The sequence below is a fragment of the Carassius carassius genome, chromosome 38 (genome assembly GCF_963082965.1).
Source record: "Carassius carassius chromosome 38, fCarCar2.1, whole genome shotgun sequence".
NCBI lineage: Eukaryota > Metazoa > Chordata > Actinopteri > Cypriniformes > Cyprinidae > Carassius > Carassius carassius.
Window position 1 is genome coordinate 26502660 of NC_081792.1, and position 25321 is coordinate 26527980.

At 36.6% G+C, this 25321-nt stretch overlaps 1 protein-coding gene across 2 annotated transcripts; it reads left to right on the plus strand.

Annotated features, from left to right (window-relative positions):
* LOC132119673 (cell division control protein 42 homolog) lies at positions 1–23593 on the plus strand. Of its 2 annotated transcripts, none has more exons than XM_059529833.1 (6): positions 1–155; positions 13942–14084; positions 14273–14345; positions 15470–15579; positions 15962–16159; positions 22244–23593. In XM_059529833.1, the coding sequence occupies exons 2-6, from the start codon at positions 13980–13982 to the stop codon at positions 22331–22333; spliced, it is 576 nt and encodes a 191-aa protein (XP_059385816.1). In that variant the 5' UTR covers positions 1–155; positions 13942–13979; the 3' UTR covers positions 22334–23593. The 2 variants fall into 2 exon arrangements, with proteins under 2 accessions (XP_059385816.1, XP_059385817.1); XM_059529834.1 differs by lacking the exon at positions 22244–23593 and adding an exon at positions 19961–20793.
* The last annotated feature ends 1728 nt before the right edge of the window (positions 23594–25321 follow it).

Sequence of the window (25321 nt, forward strand, 5' to 3'; positions counted from 1 at the left end):
TTTGCATTTAGCAGAAATCTTTTTAATGTCTTTGGTTTTAGTGAAGTGTGCTGGAGTGACGCAGCGCGCGGCTCGCCCCTGCTCTTCAGTTCTGGAAACCCCTTGTGCGCGGACCTGCCAACGCCCGGCGCAGAGAAACAAACAGAAAGGATACGGTGAGTGCCAATGACGCTCAAAATGTTATCTACATTTTTCTTTCTATAACCAATATCAGCTCTCGACTTGGTGCGTTGTCGAATTATGAATATGTACGGTATGAGTATATGTATTTTAAATAGGTATTTAACGAATTTAACGTGTTAAATGGTACCGGAGGCCAGTTAGCATAGGCGGCTAACGCTAGCTGAGGCTGAGGAGAACCGATCATATTTTAACCTCAGGCTCTTTAACAATTATTATCATGCTACTGTATTACATATGTAAGGTTTATTTTAATATAATAGTTGATTTATGCATGTATTAAAAATAAAGCCATTTCTGGCTTTCAATATGTCATCCATTGCAGTCGAGATAACGTTAACTGTCATACATTATTTAGATTTTCATATTAGCGTATTCATTGTAGACATGTGGATTCAGTGCTGATTGAATTATAAATGGATTGCGCAGTGCATGTTTGCTTTTAAAATTGTTTAAAACAGTGTTTTCGGTGGCCTTCAGTGGTACAGCATCATTGGAAACTGAGAAGGCGCTGTATTAATTTATAATTATGTGGCATTGATTCTGAGTTTGTGTTTGTTAAGCATGGTCGACACTGTCAGGATTGTTATTGATCTCAACATTTTATTGACACACACACACACACATATGCAATAATCAGATAGGGTCATGTTATAGCACTAATTTCATACATTTTGAGTGGTTCTGTTCTGTCTCTCTACCACATGCAGACTAGAGAGCCCTCAGTAATACTGCTATTTACATCCATGTTGCTGTTTTTGATTTCTCCTTTTAGGCTAAATTATGTGAAATATTAAAGCGTTACTGCCTCTAAGTCTTAGATGAATTTGTTTGGTAGAGGAGGAGGACACAGCATTTTATTTATTTATTTATTTTTTTTACTTGCATCATTATGTATTTTGCAACAAGTGCTCTTTCACTTCTGGTCATTTAGGAAATGCTTTTCCTGCCACAAATAAATTGTTAAACTATCACAGAAAGAAGGCAGGGCTTGCACAAGAAGAATGGACAAATGAACTAATCTTTATTTAAATAATCTTTTACTAATATTCTTACTGTAATGGTTCATTAATGTTCTGTTGATAAATAGCACCATTTGGTGGCTCTCTAAAGGAGAGCAACTGACAACGGCTTAAGTAATCTATTTAATTTGTTGGGTGGATCATTACTTATGTTTTTACACAACAGTCATTTGTTTTCAAGTGAGAAATGTGTAGCTAAATAATTAGACAGGTGGCAAAACTGATTGGCTTACATTTACATTATTAATGTTTGCCAATAACAAAATATTTATAGTAAATTGCTATTATTCACATATTATTTCTGTGTTTTATCAGGCTGTTAATGCATAATGTATACATGTAATTTGAGCTCATCATCCATCACGTCTATGGAAGCACATTTAAACACCGCCATTAAAAAAAAAAGTTAATTCTGACTTTTTAATCTCCAAATTTTTACTTTTTCTTGAAATTAGAAGAAATCAGAACTGTGTGAAAAAAGTCAGAATTTCAAGATATAAAGTCAGAGCTTACATTTTGAATTTCTGCGTTCATATCTGAATTGCGATTAACAAAGTTTGAATTGTGGTGGAAAGAGGCTAGCCTAAATGCCGAAGTAATTAAAGGAAATGTTTTAGTGTGCAATTGTGTATTGATCTATTTAAAAAAACAAAACAAAAAAAAAACAATACTTGACATTAAAATCCATATAACCACGGTGCTTTCAATTATTTTATGTGTGGATCATCATAATATAAATAGCTTTAAATGCATAGTCAAATTATTTGAAATATTTCCACCCGAATAATCAGGGTGGATTTGGGGAAAAACAAGAATTAGAGGTGAGGCTGATTCAAAGTATAGGCTTGTCCAAATGTACCCTGGTTTTAAAGATCATGGATTTAGTGTCTAGGTTTGCACATGAATCTGGATTATATTACTTTTCTCAGTCTAGTGCTTGAACTGAACTGAACTGAATTTTGGCCTTAATACAGTTATTTCCAGTACACAACTTGCCACTCACGTTCCGTCTTCATGGACGTGCCGATCTGATTGCTCATGCTTTCAGCGGTATTGTGAAATAAATTGATGCATGTCATACAGTTTTGAGCATGTGAGTTTTGTAGATTAATCCTTTTCTGAAGAATTATGATTCTGATAAGAATTTGTGTTAAGACCTGTGACGGCACCCACCAGATCCCTGTACTTTTGTTTGTGGGTTTTCCATTGATGCTAGAATGAGGTCAAGCCTTGCATCTGCAGATTTCTGTCTGCAAGGGGAAGGAAACAGCTGGGATGGGCTTCCATCTCCTTGTCCTGACCATCTGTGAGCTTGAAGGCTCACCGCTTACTGCTGCATAGCTCTGCAGAGGCTTAGCTGCTGCTCAGGAGCGACGCAAACAGCAGGAAGCTAGTTCTCTTTCCCCTCTTCCCCTCCACACACCAGAGGAAAGGGATATTGCAGTATTGTTCTTTTCTGCTCCCGTGTGTCCTCTCCACACACTTGGGGTCTGTGTTGTGTGGATAGTGGTTTAGCATACTGATCCGCTGTGAGAGATGTGCTAAAACCAGTGACGTTATGCTTGAGTTTAAAGCTGCAGTGACCCACAATCAAACCAGGGGAGAAACCGTCAGAGAGGAGAAAGTGTCGATTAGGGCTGTCACGATATTAGATTTTTCATATCACGGTTAATGTGGTCAAAGAATTCACGATATTGGTATATCGTGATCTCTATAGAAACCTTGGGGGGAAAGAGATTAGAGTTGTATCCGATTCCGATACTAGTATCGGAAATATCGCCGATACCACAACAATTTCTGGCATCGGCAAGTACATGAACCCATATACCGATCCAATACCATTTTCTTAAACAACCTAGTTATGACTGCTAGCTTTGCCTTACCGCTGCACGGTTCTTCTTCGCTGCTCAGAATGCATTGAAAACACAGGAAGTTTTTCTGTGTTGCCACAAGCAACCCCTGTTTAGAGCAGTGAAGAAGAAATGAAAACGTGTTAGCAGCACTGATCTATATATGACTGGATCGCTCATCGCGTTCTAAACTGCCAACAGACAGTGAAGCCGCTTCTATATTATAGATCAGTGGTTAGCAGTATGTCCGCTGTTTAGCAGTATTTCAGACTGGACCAACCAGACCGTAAAACGGCGACTAGGGATGCCACAAGTACTGGCACTTTACTACCAAGTCGGTGCTGAAAATTAAAAAATGTGATGATACCAGCGTCTCTGTAGAACCGGTAGTAAGTTTGAGTATATTCGTTACCCGCAGCTGCGTTCAGTCGCTTCCGTGTTAGTCTAAGTGCAGGGCTCCATACTGTAGCCGAATATATCTACTAGTGTCTGTGAATATTAAACTGCAAAATACTATTTAAATATTACTCCTCTGTGGAGTAATGGGCGTGGGTGATCTCTCTGTGGGTGATGGGCGCAGATGCGTGGGAGCTCGCTGTTTTGTAGTCTCATGCCGTGTGTCACTATATGAGGACACGAACGCATATACCGTCACTTCATGAGAATTTAACATTTCATTTGAGAAAACTGTTCGGTTTGTTAGATTTTGCCGTATTTGGCTGAGCAGTAGTTTGGGTGGCTCGCCAATGTACTAGATTTCTCTAATACATAAAATAAATAAGCTTGACCAAAGTTCTTGTGGGGAGAATAATTTATTGAAGGTAGCAGTGTAGCAGTTCTTCAGCAGTGATGTTAGCATGTCATCCTTCAAACAGTCTTAACCCAAAGTACAATGATAGTGTAACCTTTTGATGACTTGAAAGGATCTCTCCCATGGAGAGCCCATTCATTGACCTGATGTTGACCTAAGAGGCTGATTATATGGGCCAGTTGTTTCACACTATTGTGAACAAAGTACAGTTGCCTACAGTTGATTCCAAATACATTCAACCAAAGTTAATTAAAAACAAATAATCTTTCAGGTTTAATGTGAGTAAATTGACAATATATTAAGCTACTGTTGTACCCTACAGTAGATTTAGCTATGTCCATGTAGTAATAATAATACGTCTCTATTAATAATAATAATTATGCCTCGACGGTTCCTTCTTTTTTACTTGTTTTGTTGTAAAGAGATTATCTGATTAATATATAATTTTTTATATTCCTAGACTTATTTGTTGCAGTTTTTTATACAGTTATATTGTAAAACTAAAATACCTTTTTTAGTTTGCGGTGTTAGATTTTTGGCTGCATTTGAAGTTCTTTTTCGCTTAAGAAAATAAATAATATTACTGTCAAATTCATGTCAGATAATAACAATACTATAATAAATACAGTAGTTCACCATGTATTTGTTCATGTTTTATTAAGGGATAAGTCTGAAGCACACCATAAAATAATTCTAGCAACTAACACAGGGCTAGTAGTATATACAGCTGTATATACAGATTAGGGTTGTGCCGATAGGCGATAGTATCGTGTATCGACGATCGTCAGAGATATCGACATAAGCAGATTTCTCTGTCTATAATCAAGACGATATTAGGCTCATTTTCCTATTAATGTATTAGATTATAGTAATAATAACTATTATTTTTATTTTTATTAGGCTGCTTATTATAATTCGGCTATCAAACTGCCCAGCTATTTCACTTCAGCACCGCATTTCACACACACACACACACACATATACACACACACACAGCGCGCGCGAGCGCAGGAGGATTAGACCCTGTAGTCACTGAAATTGTCCGCTTTGACTCTGATAACTCATAAGTCCATGAAATGAAAGAGATAGAAAACGAGTTGGTGTCCCACACATTTAATGGCTGCTACACTAAACGCGATATGACAGTTGCATCTGACTATGTATGAACTAGCTGTTTTAAATTCAGTATTTTTATATTTAACGTTAGTTTATCAGTATGTTTGAAAGTATATTTTTTCGATTATTGGTGATTCCATAGGCCTCTCTTGCGCACCTGCGCGGTTTAAAACACTCAATAGTTATGATTTGACAAGGACAAAGAGTCTCTCTCTAGCTCCACCCATCCACGATAATATCGTGTATCGTCGATCTCACAGGCTGTCGATATGACGATCCGAAAAATGACCATATCGCCCAACACTAATACAGATACACACCCAGGTATCGGAACAGTACTCGGTATCGGCCGATACCCTGAGCCCAGGTATCGGTATCGGGAAGAGAAAAAGGGTATTGGAACATCTCTAAAAGAGATATCAGTCAAATTATTTTTTTCTTTGTTTATTGCGTTTTTCTTTTTCACCCGACGGACATAAGGATACTAATAAATGCAGGGCACAAGACACTTTGGCTTTCTCCATCTTCTTTAAAGCCCCTATGAAATAACAAGAAGGAAAATACTGTCAGGTTTAACAGTATGATGAATAAATATTAATTGTAACTTTTTACAATAACATTAATGTATAAAATAACATGAATGAACAATGAACAATACATTTATTACACAATTTATTAATCTTTGTTATTAAAAATAGTCATTCATTGTTCATGTTAGTTCACAGTGCATTAATGTTTACAAACACGACTTGTGATTTTAATAATGCATAAGTAAATGCTAAAATTAACATGAACTAAGATTGATAAATGCTGTGTAAATATTGTTTATTATTATTTGCTATTTATATATGTTAACTAATGTAATTAAAATGACTGCAGATGAGGCATTAAGTGCATGGCACTGCGACCAACTTAACATTTTACAAGTTTAATGCAGCAATGTGGTTGCAGTTTTTCAAGATCACTTTTAATCATGTAACTGTTAATAGATTTAAACAAAGAAATAGTTACTACGCACAGGCTGTATTAATTGCAAATACACAAATAAGACGAGTAAAGAAAACATGGTACTTAGGCCTAAAAAAAAAAAAATGTTTGGTTCCGGTCTCCGACCGACCCTGTCAATTTATGTGCAACCCAAATTTATTTTATGAGACTGGGGAAGAACGGTCTTTCACACATCATTAATTAAATTACAGTTTCCTTTAAATGCTGTTTTACACTTAAGTAATCCGTTAAAAACCATTAAGTATTGCATCAAAACCCTTTAACTGTCAATTCCTAAAGTGAGCTATAACTTAAGGTTTGGAAATCGTAACATTAAGAGAAACACGGGGGGGGGAGTCAACAATATATTGCGGAACAGAGAGGGCACTGACAGCATGCTGACAGACAGGACATTAACATTACCAGCTTACTTTTAATATGAAACAAAGTCTCATTTGGTTATTTCACCTTTCAAATGTGGTCATTTTTTAAAGAAATGTAAACAATAAATACCGTTTTGTGGCTCTTGAATGTGTCGAATAGATCGCTGTAAGTTAGATCATCAGTTAAAAACTAACTGATCGTCTCTTGCTTCTAGTTAATTTATAGCATCAAAATCAAATAAACCACATAAATGAACATAACAAAGAATGTTGTTTGACTACAAAAAGATGTCTGTACACTCCGTTTTTCAAGTTCAAATCCTCCATGTTAATCTACTATGAGATCGCCTGTCAAACTCCCGCGAAGGCTTTTTGTGTGTGTGTGCGTTTTGCGTGTCTATGGCAACAACAGACTTTAAACAGGAATACAGAATCACTGTCGTAAAAGTACCGGTACACACATTTAAAATCAGCGCGTGTGTGTGTGTAAAACTGCCACTGGAGAAAAAAAATAAATAAATTAAAAAAAAAATAAATCCCTACCGACCAATGACCTCAACTGACAACCAACCGGAACCAAACTTTTTTTTTTTTAGGCCCTACTGATAATTACCCTTTACTTCAATATATGAACGCAGAAACAATAACACAATCTCGATAATTGTTGCTTTGAATATCACTGTTATCGTCAATACCGGTATATCGCGACACCACTAGTGTCGATGTTTAAATGTGAAATATATCAGAAATAGGGATTAAAACTTTTGTTCTCGCTTTTCCTTCTTTCTTTGTGTTTGCTGCTGGTTGTGATGTAATTTTATTGCACTATATTGTATGTACTTATTTTTGTTCAATTTCCCTTGTCAATTTGACTGATGAGATTTAAGATGTTAATGAATTCCTTACTAGACAGTTTGATGTTAAAATACAAATTGACTTTTTAAACGTAAAGAAATAATTGTGTAAAGATTTTTAGAATTTTTTTTTTTTGAATTGCCATATCTATAGTCTCAGTTTTTAGTAAAGCAATCATTTGTAACAAATTCATTATTTCATGATTTTCACAGTATGACCATTGAAAGAAAGGAAACAACATCTTAATAGTTTTGTATTTTAGGCTTTAGATGATTACATTTTCTGTTAAACTACTGGTTGGTGGTGCACAATGTATTGTGCACATCTGATATATTTATTCTTATTATATAGTTAATTATTATTGGAAACATTTGAGCAGCTTTCAAACTAATATCTCAGCTGTGTTTTTTTTTGTTAAAATTGAGAGTATGAAGTTGGATTTTGTTTGCCTTTAGTGCAGTTTTGCATGAAAAATATGGCAAATTAATCATATATTATGTGAAGTTTGGAATATCAGTTCTAAGATTAACAGTGTGCGTCTTTTGCTGATGCTCTTCTAGTATGTGTACTTCTGATTAACAGATTTTAAACTCAAACTGGTTGTCAGTATGTACATATGTTTTTATATATATATATATATATATATATATATATATTAGGGCTGCACGATGTGTCGTTTAAGCATCGGCCCTTGACAAATGTGATTCGCGGATTGCAAGGCTTAACCATTATAGAGTGAAAGTTTATCATTTGCATGTGTTTTTAAGTCCTGTCAATTTGACAGGGCAGAGTGAGAGAGATAGAGAGAGAGAGCGAGAGCACGCGCGCGAGAGAGAGCACGAGAAAGAGCACGAGAAAGAGCGCTGCGCGTGCGAGAGAGAGAGCGAGAGAAAGAGCGCTGCACGCGTGCGAGAGAGAGAGAGAGAGAGAGCGAGAGAGAGAGAGAGCGCGCGAGAGAGTAAAAGTCGCATCAGTCCAAAAATACGTCATGATGAGGAAAAAAACATATAAGTCGCACTGGACTATAAGTCGCATTTATTTAGAACCAAGAGAAAACATTACAGTCTACAGCCGCGAGAGGGCGCTCTATGCTGCTTAGTGTATGCTACAGGAGCACCGAGCAGCATAGAGCGCCCTCTCGCGGCTGTAGATGGTAATGTTTTCTCTTGATTCATTTTTAGTAGGGGTGTCACGATTCTCCAAATCCTCGATTCGATTGCATTTTCGATTCTAAGGTCACGGTTCGATTCGATTCTCGATTTTTACATTTATTCATTTTAAAGCACAGATTGTCATTTTTCAAACTAGACTTTTATGCAATATAATATCTGACCTTTGTTTGCAATGAACCACACTACATTGTCAAATTTAAAACTTTTATTAACAACATAATGTAACAATAACTTATATCTTTAGTCAATTGAAAACTTAAAATAAACTGCCATCCAGTTTCTCTTTTGTAAGTGCAGTCTTCTTCACAAAAGATGACATTCAAGTTCACAACAAAACAAACAAAAACAATAAAACAGACATGTCCATAGTCTCAGAACAATTAAGTGTCTTATTTCCGAACAGATGAACATATACCACACTGATAACTACTTTTTATCCCCTGAGAATGATGACTGTATTTTTTCATTCTTTCATGTCCTTCCTAAAGATGGATATGTTGTTTAGAGCTGCTCTTTGAGTTGTCAAAAACATTAACATTTTTTATAATAGAACAACACAAGACAACTGTAACAATTTTGCAGTTTTAAGTTCTTCTTAAAGAGGAATATGGAAAGAGAACTGCTAAAATATTACTAAAATATTGCTAAAATATTAACTATTTACATTTCTATGGGTAGACGACAACTGTGATTTTTTTTTAATATATTTTCATGTTCTCCTTTAAGAAAATGAGAATGTCCACATTCTCTGGAGAGAGGGCTGCTCTTTGAGCTGTCACAATGTCCCCTGCTGTTGAGAACACTCTCTCACTTGCCACACTTGTTGCTTGTACAGCAAGATAACGTTTGGCAAGCTTGGACAAATGTGGGTACTGGTGCTCATTATCTTTCCACCATTTCAGTGGATTTGATTCCACAGAAATTACTTTAGCCATTTTGTATAGCTGAATCTCGTCTTTCACAACATCAGGCCATGGTTTGGTTGCTGATGATGATGCAGTGGAGGCTGTGCTGAAAAAATCACCAAACAGTTCACTGAGTGCTGTTCTCTTTGTTGGGGGGCTGCCTCTGCTGGTTGCTACAGTTTCTTGATCCTCTGCAGGGTTTTGGCTGGACCCTTCTCCCGAGGCATGAGACTGAAATAGTCACAAAAAACACAGTTGTTTAAGGTAATGAACAGGCAGAAATTATATTTAAGTGTGACAACAAGAAACAGAAAGCATATTGTGATTAGTCCTATTCCTGAAATATTATGAATGTGAAGGAAAAAAAACTACTTTACAGAATAAGATGGTTATTTCATCACATTAGACTAAATACATCACATACCTGTGTGGGGTGCTCTTGCAAATTTTCTCCTCCAGACAATTAAAGATCTCATTCCGAGATTTGTCATCCAGGTGGGGTAAAGTCTTAAACCTAGGATCCAAGGCAGTGCTCTCATTCAGGAACTGTTGAAGTCTTGGGTCTGAATACCTCTCTTCAAAGTTTGCCTCTATAGCAGATTTAACATCCTTTACAATTGTTGAATCTGTGTCACTGTGTTTCATTGATGTCAGGATGGTGTGTTGTAGGGGCATGATCATAGACACAGTAGGCTGCTGTTCGGAACTCATCAAGGTTGTGACTGTTTTCAGGGGCTTCAGTACCTGACATACATCTTCCAGAACAGTCACATCTTGATCAGAGAGGGTGATGAGGTCTTTGGCATTGTTTTTTATGTCTTTTTCTGCAAGTGCAGAATAGACAGCAGCTTGTTGCTCTAAATAGCGTGTGATCATGTCATAGCTGGAGTTCCACCTTGTAATGACATCTTGAACCAGCTTGTGAGAAGGAAGCTGAAGCATGTCTTGTTTTGACTTTAAGATGGCTGCTGCAGTGGTACTTCTGTGGAAAAAAAGTGACCACCCTCCTGACTCTGCCCAAAAGACAGGAAATCTGGTTTACTCCCAACCCCTTCTGGGAGGCCAGATTCACAGTGTGGGCTAAACATCCAATGTGTGGTGACAATCCTGCTGCATTTGAGGCATTGACAATGTTCTTAGCATTATCAGTTGTCACAGGGATGTTTGAATTTTGTCTGTCCAACTTCCATTCCACTACCACTTCCCTCAGCACTTATGCTAAATGTTCACTTGTGTGTGTGCTTCATATATGGGGCGAGTTTGAAGGACTGGATTTTGAATTTCCCAGTCATCGTTAATGTAATGTGCTGTGACAGTCATGAAGCTCTGTGTTGCTTTGGATGTCCAGCAATCTGTAGTCAAGGCAACTAAATGTGCACTGCTCAGACCTTCAATAACTTTCTCTTTTACATTATTGTACATGGAGGGAATCACCGTAGCTGTGAGATGCGTTCTACTTGGGATTTCGTAGCGTGGCTCTAGCACGCTAATTAAATGCCTAAAACCGGAGTTTTCCACCACCGAATAAGGTCGCATGTCCGCGGCTATGAATACTCCTACCGCACGCGTAATTGCATTTGCACGAGTTGAGTTGCTTGGAAGTTTAATTCCAAATGAAGACGGAAGAGTAGTTTGTGTAGTTGTTGGTTTAACAGATAAATCTATGTTTTTGTGGTGCCTGCGGAGATGCCCTGCCATGTTAGTCATGCTGCCAGTGAGAGAATATGGTACACGCTCATAGCACAGCTTGCAAACTGTTGTTTTTTTGTCGACAACGCGAACGTTGTCAACATAACTCACTGGAAATCCAAAATACTTCCACACCAGCGACTTCAGTGAAAGAGGAGGGGATTCGAGTTCTGTCGATGGTTCTCCTGCATCTGCAGTTGCCATGCTATCTTTTTGAGTGGCTGTTAGGAGGTTGACTCGCAGCACTTCAACACATGTTTTTTTCCGCTTGGCAAGTAACCAGACGCAACATGGGGCGTGGCAGCATCGACGATTCCATTTTTTAATTCGAAGTTTGAGACTGTGACTTAATTTCGATCGATTTCGATTTAAAATCGAAATCGTGACACCCCTAATTTTTAGTTCATTTCTCTTGGTTCATGTCAAATTAATTTTGATAAATAAGCCGCACCTGACTATAAGTCGCAGGAGCAGCCAAACTATGAAAAAAAGTGCGACTTATAGTCCGAAAAAATACGGTATATATAAAATTACTACTCCCCACATCTCCCCAAGCACTGTCTTGCTTAAAATGTTTGACCTATTGTCTGAGTAAAGAATGATTTAGTAATGGATGCACCTACTAATCTGCAATCAGAACACAATAGAAGACAAACCCTGTTAATCTTAAGTATGTGCAATTTTCAGTCTAGTAGTGTACACTTGGCTTAAATCTGATAAGTTTTAGGGTTCATTTGTTTTCATCAGCTATGGGTAGGTGGGTAATAGAAAAGCCATAATGCATTTAAGCTATATGACTTAAAGTTTCAATCATTGCATATACCATTCTGTTGATGTATATTATAGAAGTAGGGCTGCACGATTATGACTAAAATCATATTCCATTATTACAATTAAACATACGAAATTTCAAATCACAGTAACATTTTACAGTACAATTTATATTATTAGGGCTCCAGATAGTGTTGTCACGGTACCAAAATTTCAGTATTCGGTACCGATACCAGTGAAAATCCACGGTTCTCGGTACCGATTTCGGTACCAAAGCAAAACACAAAAATATGCTAATTTAAAAAAACAACAACTTTTTAGCACTAAAAATAAAACCAATGCCATTCTTTATACTTATTTACAATTGTGTTTAAAGTTTTTCTACAAGTTATATAATTATGAAAAACAGTAAACAAGTTTCACCCAAATTTAATTTATCTTTTAATTTATGGAATTTAAACACATTTAATGTTTTGGTAAATAAAGAGGATTTGCTATTAAAATTAAAACATGGAAGAAATATTGTGATTTTATTTCTTTAAAAAATAAAGTTTTATACATTTTTTCAACAGTAGTAGCAGTATCACATACATTTTACTAAATAATAGTAATATTTCTAGCACAATGCCTTTATGTAAAAATTAACTTTTAGGCCTAATGAATGCATATTTGTCATTTTAACTGTACTTAAGACTGGTGGTGATGCTTAAGATAATTTTGGTCATTGAGGGTTTCTGTAAAAAAAAATAGTAATAGATCATATTAATTATTATTAAAAAATACTACTACTACTAATTCTACTATCATACTAATGTATATACAATGCACTTTGAATTGATGAGCTGCTGGGTTCATGAATATTAATCACGTTGTCTGTGTTCGGTCAAACTGATTTGCTGAAAACAAAACAGGGAGGGTACTAGATCAGCGCCAGCCAGTGAAATTGCCATTTGCGCATTAGCTCCGCCCACTACCGGAGAAACCGGTGTCTTCTGCTTGTTCGAAAATGAATATTAATAATTCTAAATGAACTCCATTATTTTGACAGAAGACAACAAAGAATAGTTTACATATAGCGTGTTGATTCAGAATGGTAAGACTCTTGCTCGCTCTCTTTGCATGTGTGAGAAACAGCGCTATCAGTAAAGCGACGGTGAGTCATGTGCCTTCACAAAGAGTTTACAGAGCATCGAATACAGGTGCCGCTGTGCGTCCAGATGAACTGAAAAGTTCAGATCGCTTGATGGAGAGAGAACTCTGAAGCTCAGATGCTGAAATTAATGCAAGCGTCATGCGCTTCAGTCTATGTAGTAAACAAACCCGCACGTCTCTGCCATTCATTAATTCACACAGAGACGCGCAGAACACGGATTCATATTTCAAACAACTTTTGCGGCTTAACATTTACAGATACTGGTCCATATGGAGATTTGATTTAATAAATGTATGCTAACTTTGACAAATTCCATGACTGTCCATATTAAAATGTAAGTTTCATTTTCATGACTGGATTTTGAGATTCCGTCCTCGTTTTCTGCTTCGCGGAAATCATAGCGCTGAACCGGGTTTGAACGGGACCTCGGTACTACCGGTACTACCGGTACTTAAAGAAACCTGGTACCATCACATTAAAATTTTTTTAGTACCTACTTGGTACCGAAGTACCGGGTCTTCTGACAACACTAGCTCCAGACTAGCATTTGAGAGCAGTGGCACCAGCACCTGATTCTGAAGCACTGAACATTAGACTTGTGCCGATATACGGTAATGCGATATATAGCGGTGATTAATATGCACGATATTGTTATCATGGGCATTTATTTATTTTATTTATTTATTAATTAATTAATTTATTATATATATATATATATATAATTATAAATATCGCAATCAGGAATGATCCCATTTCCTTATTTACTCTTTTTGCTTTCCCTCTATATATATGTTATAGAATCCAGTAAAATTAGATAAAATTCTGTGTTTCTAGATATATTTTAATAGATGTCTTCCTTCAGTGTTTGTCCTTTGCACTATTGCTCTGCACACGTGATAGTAGTGGACAGAGAGAGGAGAGGAGTTGTAATACACGTGCTTTAGTGTGTCTCTTTACACCTTCTCGACTTGAGACTGACACACTGGTAGTAAGCCAGATGTTTCTGAATAAAGTGTCTCATGCAAACACTATTGTCTTTCATTGCAGATCTTGAATGAGAACAGTGGTTTTATAAAAGCACAGCTATGCAGACGATCAAGTGCGTCGTTGTTGGTGATGGTGCAGTCGGTAAAACCTGTCTATTAATCTCCTATACAACTAATAAATTCCCCTCCGAATATGTACCAACGGTAAGTAACATCTTCCGCTTCCTTTCATGTTTACTTACGTTATTGTTATAAGTCTCATGTCTTGACCTGTCATGTTTATGACTTTTGTAGCTGGATTTCAGTGGCTCTAATCCTTTTATTGTATGAAAACAAACAATGTTTCCTGAATGTACAAAGAACACCTTTTTTTTGTTTTGCTTTGCTTACAGGTCTTTGATAACTATGCAGTTACGGTTATGATTGGTGGAGAGCCATACACCCTTGGGCTGTTTGACACTGCAGGTACAGCACAAATTACCTATAGCTTATTAATTAACATTCATCATCATTAAGCTGTAATAAAAACAGTTTGTCTGTAGGAAATTCTCTGGCTTTAAGAGTGTCTGTTTGAGAGGGTGGAGCTCATAGGCTGAAGGGAAAAAAACATTCATGATTATCAGTAGCTGCATTTACATGGACCCTACTAATCCGATCATAGCAGTACAATCAGAGAATAAAAAAGTCACATGTAAACAAGTAAATCAGACTAAAATTTAGATAGGATTGTAAGGTGGGGTTTATTCCTTTTGTAATCAGAGTGAGAACATGTAAACACTTGATCGTATTGAAAGCCGAAACTGGAAAGTACTGCGCATGCGCAGTGACGTAGGAAAATCGCAATTACGTATGACGCGTGGAACGAGCTGTTCTTCCTGGCAAATAAAGTGTCATAAGTTGCCCGTCATTATAAAACTCCCCTTTCACTTTCTTACTTAGCGTCTGTGAAGTGGAGCAGTACAACATTTCACCAGAATCCTTGTTTAAGACTCTCATCAACAAACAACTGGTTTTGGGTGCTGGCAGGGGCACTTTTAATGTATTTTTTATTGTAGTTAATTTTTTTAAGTAAGCAGCACAGAACAGTTCATGTGCTGGTCGTGCCATAATTAGAACCCAAAGTAGATAAATATCACGTGTGCTTTTTAAAACCGTATGCGACAGCAGCGGGAAACTCTGTATAATCATGCAGTGTGCGTATGTCAAAAGAGTAAATCCAATCAGAAGCATGTGACATATAAATGCGCATATCAACCCGATCATTTTATTTAGCGTTCATGTAAACACTAAGTTTGGATTCATCAGTCAGAATGAATTAATTCCCAATGGAAGCAAAAAGTTTCCATGTAAACACACCTATTGTTATAGATATGAGACCTCAGGAGCTTTGGAGAATTCCTCACATTCCTGTGGAGGGTGGTTGAGCTTGAAACCGCTTTTTTGGAGGATTGCGGGATTGTGGGAGTCTTTTGCTGTGCATGTGTTCAAATGCACCATCGACAGCATGACTGAATGAAGTTTGTTGGCTGCTCAGGATCACACATGCATTCTTGGTTTTTATTTGTCCTTTAATTTCCAACTCTTTGCAGGTCAGGAAGATTACGATAGATTACGACCCCTGAGCTACCCTCAGACAGATGTCTTCTTAGTCTGTTTCTCAGTTGTTTCACCTTCTTCGTTTGAAAATGTCAAAGAAAAGGTGAGCTTGAATAATTAAAACCAGCCATGACATGCATCTTGTTGGTTGCACTACTCTATTTTTGGTGTGCAGTGCTGTCTGTCTGTCCAAAATGATCGCCTGAAGAGTTTCCCACAAGATTTAGTAAAACTATTGGGCATGGACCTTGGTCTTTCTAGAGGGATCCAGGGACATACGAAAGTTAAATGCATTAATCTGGGGAATTTTCAGAGTTCAAACTTATCTGTGTCCAAATCAGACAGAAAAGTATTTGAATTGACTCATACCTTGAACCTCTTTTTAGTTGTGGTAGTGTGTCAGTCTATATTACATTAACTACTTTATTTTCTACCTATTACACAAGTTAATTGGACAAAATTATCCTTTGGCATTTGTCCTACAGTGGGTACCTGAAATCACCCACCACTGTCCAAAGACCCCCTTCCTGCTGGTGGGGACGCAAATTGATCTGAGAGATGATCCTTCAACCATTGAGAAGCTTGCTAAGAACAAACAGAAACCCATCACTCCGGAGACAGCAGAGAAGCTAGCCCGCGATCTGAAGGCTGTCAAATACGTGGAGTGCTCCGCTCTGACGCAGGTAAGTGAGGTCTTACGCACGGCACACAATTGTAATCATATGTCCATGAATTTATATAATTTACATTACCAACAGAAACTGCCTCTTTAGTTGGTCATTAAAAGGCTAAATTATTCTCAGTGAGATTGTGTGTTCTCTTAGATTTCAACATTTAAAAATGTTTTTAAATGCTTCTAAGTGGTTAGAAGTGTCCTGATGATACAGTGTTAAGATTTGGCATTTGATTATTTAAATGAAGTCTTCCAGGTGTGTTTTTATTTTATTTTACTACATGTACACTGTACCTTAAAGTTCCCCTATTATGCCTTTTATAAATTACGCATATTACCTTTCATACAGTGTGACATGTCATGTATGTGGACATATAATATCTGCAAAGTTGTGAAGCTGACAGTGCACGATTGTGCACAAAGTTATTGTCTATCAAAAAAGAGTGGGCTCTCAATCGCCTAAACGAGTCGTCAGGAATTCAAATCTTATTCTGATATGGCTGTAGGTCACAAAGTAACACATTTGTATAATGTTCGCCCACATTCTACTTCGCCAACTTGGTTATCATGTCGAGAAGACACTGTATCCTATGCTGTGAGAGTATATTCGTTTTAACACATCTTATAATTACCACAAACTTGTTAACACTTGACACTTATCACTTAGTAATGTCCTGCTCCAGTCATACTTGCGAATCAGTCTCTTGATGTACATCTTTTGCGAATGTCTTTTAATCACTTAATTAGAAGCACCAGAAATTAAAGTGTGTCCCATCAGGTAATACAAAGTTGTACACACACTTGTGGTCTTCATCCTCTCTTGAACACTTGGGCCAAATACAGGAAATACGTCATATAAGTAGTCAAGTGATCAAGTTCAAAGACCGCAAGTGTGGGTATTTGGACAAGGCATCAGTCTTTCTAAAACCCACCTTTCTGTGAGCCTGCTCTGCTCTTATTGGTCTGTTGTGGTACTGAGCCATCTTTCAAGAACAGTTGTTAGTGAATCCCTAGTTGAACTCCCCGATTTTTTTTTTTTTTTTTTTTTTACTCCCAAAGATTAAAGAAGCAGTCGTCAGTAAAATTGTGTTTCTGGGCAGGGTCAAGTTGTTCGCTGCTGTCCAACGTAGAACATAGGCGGAAATTATGCAAATGTGTTACCCAGTGATGTGTAGCATTTTTTTTTTTTTCAAATTACTAATGGCTCGTTTAGGCTGTAGAGAGTCAATTCTTTATTTTGCTTTTTCAGATTTACAGCTTTGCTGATCAGTTACATTCACATTAGTGTTGTCACGGTACCAAAATTTCAGTATTCGGTACCGATACCAGTGAAAATCCACGGTTCTCGGTACCAATTTCGGTACCAAAGCAAAACACAAAAATATGATAATTAAAAAAAAAAAAACTTTTTATCACTAAAAATAAAACCAATGCCATTCTTTATACTAATTTACAATTGTGTTTAAAGTTCTTCTACAAGTAATATAATTATGAAAAACAGTAAACAAGTTTCACCCAAATTTAATTTGTCTTAATTTATGAAATTTAAAAAAAAAATATTTTTTGGTAAATAAAGGGGATTTGCTATTAAAATTAAAACATGGAAGAAATATTGTGTGATTAATTTTTAATTAACAGTAGTAGCAGTATCACATACATTTTACAAAATAATAGTAATATTTCTAGCACAATGCCTTTATGTAAAAATGAATTTGTAATGAATGCATATTTGTCATTTATCTGAAATTAAGAATGGTGGTGATGCTTAAGATATTTTTGTTCATTGAGGGTTTCTGTAAAAAAAAAAATAGTAATAGATCATAATAATTATTATTAAAAGATAATAATACTACTAATTCTACTACCATACTAACAATATACAATGCACTATGGATTGATGAGCTGCTGGGTTCATGAATATTAATCACGTTGTCTGCGTTCGGTCGAACTGATTTGCTGAAATCAAAACAGGGACGGTAAAAGATGAGCGCCAGCCAATGAAATTGACATTTGCGCATTAGCTCCGCCCACTACCGGAGAAACCGGCATATCTTCTGCTTGTTCGAAAATATGAATAATTCTAAATGAACTACATTATTTTGACCGGAGAAGACAACAAAGAATATAGTTTACATGTAGCATGTCGATTCAGCGTGGTAAGACTCTCGCTCTCTCTCTTTGCATGTGTGAGAAACAGAGCTATCGGCAAAGCGACGGCGAGTCGTGCTCCTTCACACAGAGTTTACAGTTCGGCAAATACCATAGACAGTAAAAGAGGCAAATACAGGTGTACTGTGCGTCCATTGAGATGAATTGAAAAGTACAGATCGCTTGATGGAGAGAGAACTCTGAATCGCTCAGTCAGTGTTCAGCGAGTGAAAATATATCTGCGCCAATCTTATAATAGCCTCGAACACACAAACACTGGCGAGTAAAATCTAAGAATTTTTTAGCCAATGGCTAACAATAGACATAATTTACTCGCCCTGAGTAAAATTTATTCACTGTTTTTGACGGTTTTCCGTGAATACCTTTAAATTGACACTGGTTTTACTCAAATGAAACGGTAAAATGCTTGTGAAGTGACTCAGAACAGTTCTGGTGATGTTGTATGTCCTCATTATTGCAAGCGTCATGCGCTTCAGTCTATGTAATAAAGTTAAACAAACCATTCATTCATTTCAACCAACTTTTGCGGCTTAACATTTACAGATACTGATCCATATGGAGATTTGATTTGATTAATTTATGCTAACTTTGACAAATTCCGTGACTGTCCATATTAAAATGTAAGTTTCATTTTCATGACTGGATTTTGAGATTCCTTCCGCGTTTTCTGCTTCGCGGAAATTATAGTGCTGAATGCGTCAAGAACCGGGTTTGAACGGGTCCTCGGTACCACCGGTACTTACAGAAACCTGGTACCGTGACATTTTCATTTTTTTAGTACCGACTTGGTACCGAAGTACCGGGTCTTTTGACAACACTAATTCACATACAGTTACATTACACACTGCATGAAAGGCAATATTGTAAATGAAAATAGGGGCACTTTAACAAGAAAGTGGAAGCTTTATAGCATTTGGTCAGAGGCTCAGAGACATTGGTGACTTGTCTGAATATTTATTTTTGCAAAATGTTGAGGATTAACGTTTGGTTTGTGATCAGATGTTTGGTTGATCTGTCATTGACTTGATGTTCTCTGCCTATTGATGCTTGCGAATTAGAATATAATTTGATATGAGACTGCATAGGGGATTTTTATCTAATGGTGTTATTGGGATGATAAAGACAACATAAAATAACACACAAAGTATTGATTAGAAAAGTATTATGCTTTGAGTCTTTCACAGTAAGACCAAGAATATACATAGTTATTATGATTTCTTTTTTTGTTTGGCACTTGTTTTGCTTTTTAGGAAATAAATATACAGGGTTATCGGACAACTGGCATAACCGTTCATAAATATCTGCATGCATCTATTTGAAAAAGAAGACTGTGGTTTGAGCAATGGAGATGGCATCCTAAATTTTTATTTTTAGTACACCAGACTAATGTATCCATTTTCCTAATTTGTTAGTGTCATCTGTAGGCCTGCATGGCATCTGCACCTGTAGAATTACTGCTTACTGATGTGTCTTTGTGCGACGAGCTCTCCTTCAAGCCGCTTCTCTTCCTCACTAGCTGCTGTACTCTGTTGAAATGTGCTAGTTCCTCTCTTTATATCTTACCTCTTCTCTCTCTATCATGTTTTCTGTAACTTCTAACATTGGTGCTTTATTCTGTTTCCCTTCCCTTCTGTGTTCATAGCGAGGTCTGAAGAATGTATTTGATGAAGCTATCCTAGCTGCCCTCGAACCTCCTGAAACACAGCGAAAACGGAAGTGCTGTATATTTTAAACCGTCTCTCTTTCTAATGCCCCACTCTTCCCCAGATGTTTGCTGCTTCCTTTAGTTACCTCTTGCTCCACAGAAATGACAAATTTCCCAATCTCTTAAGTGACATCATATGTATCTTCTTTCACCAATACTAAAAGATTTTCTTTTGTATTTTCTTATTTTCCCAAGTTTTTTGTTGTTGGAGACTGCTAGCTTTAGTCTCCTGGGAGTGACATTTGTCTCCTTTCTACAGATTTCTTTTATTACTGTTGTTATTTGCACTTTGAGTTTGAAAATAAAATGTGGAAGTTTACAACGAAGGTTTGCATATATATATATATATATATATATATATATATATATATATATATATATATATATATATATATATATATATATATATGTGTATATATGTATATGTGTGTATATATATATATTTAAGTACTGATGTTGCTTTAGACATTAAAGTTCATAGTCTTTTTCATTGTTAAAGTCTTAAACTTTAAGAGCAGACAAAGGTAAGTTCAGTACTTGGCTGCTCATTTTTTGCATTTCTAAGAATCATTATTCCTTATGTCAGTGTATTTATTTTGTACTGCAACAATTGTATCATATAAAGTTAATTCTAAACGTATTAACATATGGCTACAGTTTGCAATTTGGTGCCATTCTTATCCATACGATGTCTTGAGAGTTTAAATGGCTTAATATAATCCTGTGAAATGATTTGTGCCATTAATAAAGGACAGCTGCAATTGCCATTACTTAATGCGTCTCTCTCGTCAATTATGCATTAATGCTGTTTAAACAGATGTTTTTAAACGAGTTGGGTTTTTTAAATGGCCTGGACCTAGGTCAACTTTGATGCTAACACTAACACTATTCTACATTACCCACATTGTCTTTTTGCACAAAGCACAATCCACATCTACCTTCCACCAGTTGTTTGTGAATAAATCCTTTTCATTATGGCTCGCACAGTGGGTCTTTGTACTCATTTGAGACATGTTAACAGTGCTGAACTGGACAATAACTTCTCAGACTATTCTTCTGAGGACGATTTTCTCAAACAATGTCATACTTGTTGTTTCCAAGCACCAAGCAGTTCCTCCTCTGCCCTAATCTGTGTATGTGTGTGCAGAAAAGTGTATTGTGCTTGTTCTTCCTTGCTCTAGCTGTCGCCTGCTGTTTTTTGTCAACAAACAAAAATAATCATCTCAAAGCCTCAAGAAAATGTCATTCTTGCTCATTTCACCCAGATGAGGGCAGTCTTGTAGAACTTCCACACTGCAGGTCGCATTCTCCCGCAGATCATTTGTCCCAGTGTATGTTTTCTTTCACCCAGAGGCTTGAGTGTCTGTTTGACCAGACCTTCGCCTCACCAACCCTTCGGTCTCTGAGCCTGTGTTTGCTTGCACTTCCACTTTCTTTTTTGATGCCTGGTTTTGTGTCAGAATGACTACACAGCATGGCTGATTCAGTTTACTTAAATAGGAGAGGAAGTATAGAGATGTTTACATTTTATGAAATTGGCCAATCATCTGAAATCTTTATTTTTAGCTTTTTAGTGGGGCCACATGGAATATGTGACCACAGAACTTTAGCAGAATTGGTCATTAATAAAATATGACATTCCACATGGATAGTTCACCCAAAAACGGAAATTGTCATCATTTACTCACCCTGATGTCATTCCAAACCAGTTTTATTTTTCTTCAGAACACTGAAGATATTTTGAATAGTGTTGATAACCAAACAGTTTAATTTTGCATTTACTTCCATTATATGGACATAAAATGAAAGTAAATGGAATGGAAACTGGTTACCAGCATTTTTCAGAATGTCTTCCAGGAATTCCAGGTATCTTCTAGGTTTTTGGTTTTTCAGATTTTCTTTTAAAATAAACAAAGAATTTACAAATTAAATTCACAAATTGTGTGTGGGCCTAGTTATTTGCTTGGTTCCACTGTAAATATTACTTTGTGTTAAGAGCATTTCCTACACATTTAAATTTAGTTTAAGCTTTTTATCCTTTATTTCTACAATGCTGTTCTTTTATATTTTGCATTTTCAAATGTCCAAAATCATCCAATCATGTTGCGCCTGTGGCAGAAATTATTTTATTCCCAACCCACCCATTGATTTTTTTTTTTCTTTTGTCTTTGTGTTGACCCGTGTTGAGTGTCCATCATCTCCCTTGCTTTGTGTTCACAGAAAGGCCTAAAGAACGTATTTGATGAGGCGATTTTGGCAGCCCTGGAGCCCCCAGAGCCCAAGAAGAAGCGTAAATGTGTGCTGCTATGAGCGCCCTCGTTCCCATCTCTCCCCCTCCCTTCTTTGCTCTGCTAAGGCTGGTCCACAGCTGTACACTCTAAAAAGCAATGTGTAAAAGTGCGTTTCTAAATTTGCTCTGCAATAAAGATGTAAAGAGTACCCACCATACACATGCACATAAACACACAACCCACATGCCCATTAATATAAAAACCTTAGAGGGCCTTTTCTATTCTTTATTCCAGGGATCTTGCTTCTGTACTTCATTCATGGTGAGATTTATTAGAGATGCCTTGGTTTGCCGGCTGTATTTTGACATTTAAGTGGGTTAATGTAAGACCATACAGTAATAATGCTGCACGGGCACTCTCAGTCGCTAAAGTCTTTAGTAGGTAGGTTCAGGTTGTATTTCTTACCATCAGGCTCTGCAAACATTGTATGTTGTTCAAAATGGCAACCAAATCACTCTGACCTGATCCCAAACGTCACCAGCCCAAGAAATAAAAGAATTAGCATATTTGGAGATGTGTTCACGAGTCTGCCGGAATCCCTCTCCCACCCTCAAGCAACATCACCTGAAGTGCTTAGAAATAGCTCCTTATTTTTTGCCAATATTCCCATTTGATAGGCATTCAAGACAGTAGTCCTGTAAATGCTTCAGTTGTTTTCAGTGTATAATTTTGGCTTCTCATGAAAAAAAAATTTGTCTATCTCAAGCAGGGAACTTTCTAACAGTGTTAGCAGAACAAGTGGTGTGTTCTAATGCGTTGCTAGGGACCATGGAAGCGTTTTCCCAGAACTTGTGATGCATGTAGGTAAGCCTCCAGGTTCCTTTGGATAGGTAAACATGAATAATAATAATGTAAGCTGACAAAAGATTTTGTAGGCTCCAGTTGTTTTTATTTTACCAATTTATTTTTTTCTTTGTGATTATTGAATTTTTATCTTAATTTTGTTTTCCTCAAAGGTTCATTTCACTCTTGTGTAGGGGCTGGATCCCAGCAATTCTTTGATCCGCTTGTGTTTTTAAGGAAGAAAGCAACCATTGAGTGTTTATCTGTCAGTGCAAGATATCCTGTCTCAGAAATATGAACCAAGTTTAATAGTTTAACACCGGCGGATCAGAGTTTGTTAGATTTCCAGTCTTTTTTCCCCTCCCAAGTTTGTTTTAAATTTTTTTTTGGTGTAAACCAAATGCTCTGTATGAAGTCTCTCCTTTGTACTGTATATGCATCTTTTGAGAGAAAATATATATATATATATATTAAACTCATACCTTAATTGCCTTTATCATGTTCCAGTTCTTTTTCTTAAGGTGCTGCATGCATTGTAAAATGAACACTGCACTTAAAGCTTTACCTAAGGAAACCTCTCTCTCCTAAAGTGCCTGTGTATTTATTATTTATTTATTTATTTATTTTTAAATTGATGGGCAAATTTCTTGATGAATTTTCCTTTTTCCCCAGTTTTTAGATTCAGGACTTTAGTTGGTCAGTGTGATCGTTTCTGCCAGCAGGGTATGCTCTATGACCAGATAGGTACAGGACAGCCTCTTTATCAGTTATCTGTAGCAGCGGAGGTTCACGGAGTATTTTTCAGTCTTTGTATTTGAAAATGCAAGCACACAGGAATAGGGCATTCTAATTTTTTTTTTCATACTACGAGTGGAATGCATATTAGTAATTTATCAGATGCTTTTGTCTAAAGCATCTTTTAAATGTAAATGCCTAATTTAGGTCGATTGAAATTTGCCTCATAACAGCGGCATTATAGTAGGAAAGAAGTAATTTGAACTGAATAGTACTCTCCCATTTCAGTATTTTCTTTTTTTCTGCTGGTTTAACGCATCTTGTGTCACCATTGTGAAGAATTCTCATAGCCATTGTTTTAAACGAATATGCCTGTTGGCCTTGATGCAGATTTGTTTCGTGTGTTTTTATTGAGCTTGACTAAATGCAGTTTGGGTTTAATGTAGTTTTATGACTATTGTTTAAATGTTATTTCCCTTTGTGTGATTTAGTTTATAATATTTTTTTAGTGACCTACTCCTGATGAGCATTTAAATTATGACCAATGGGAAATGAATAGTATGGTGACCACTGAAATCCTTTCTGTATAGAGTTGCAGCTACTAGGTTACTAGGTTTTCCCTAAATAAGATGGTAAATAGCATTGAAATAACTCAGTCTGTTTAATTCATATTTTATTTTCTCACATCCCTGGTTGTAAATTATCAGTAAAGATTTCATTTTTGCTCAATCTATTATTTTTAGCACATAGTCTACTCAGTGTTTTAATTATGCTGGGGTGGATGAGTTAACACATTCCTTGAGTGTTTTATGTGATGGCTGTCAGCGCACACTTACGTTAAACAGCCACAGAAAACCATTAATTATGAAGTGTGGAATGAATGGCAGGCATTCCTTCGTGTGGTTGGTGGGGGTGCACCTGCAGGACTTCACTCATTATCAGTGTGTAGGGTGGACCTACTGACAGCTTTACCAGAACGCCGATGCAGATGATGACTTATGAAAACATCACCAGCTGTGCTGCCGCCATCGGGTGAGTCTCACGAGAATTTGTCAAGAAGCGGCCTTAGTTATATTTCAATCCACAAACCAAAAGGTGGAATTAAGGTTTATTATTATATTGTGTCTTTTAAGTCACTTCAGATTTTTGGCATTTTGACTCTTGTCACAATCAAGCATGTTTTCCAGTTGTCATTACCATAATGTTAATATAATAAATTCACTGTATGTATATATATATATATATAAGCCTAAACTGTATATTAATATGTAATATTGCAATATTTGTTGTCATGCCTATGGGACAAAAATGAGCGGGTTTTTTTTTAATCATCAAAACTATATTTAATACAGCAAGTTTTTTGTTTGTTTGTTCCATACAGTTGAGTGTGTCCTGTTTAATTTTTTTTTTTTTTCTGAGCAAAAAATGACCATCATACATTATTATCATGATCTACATAAAACACCCACTAAAATTTCATTCAGTGTAA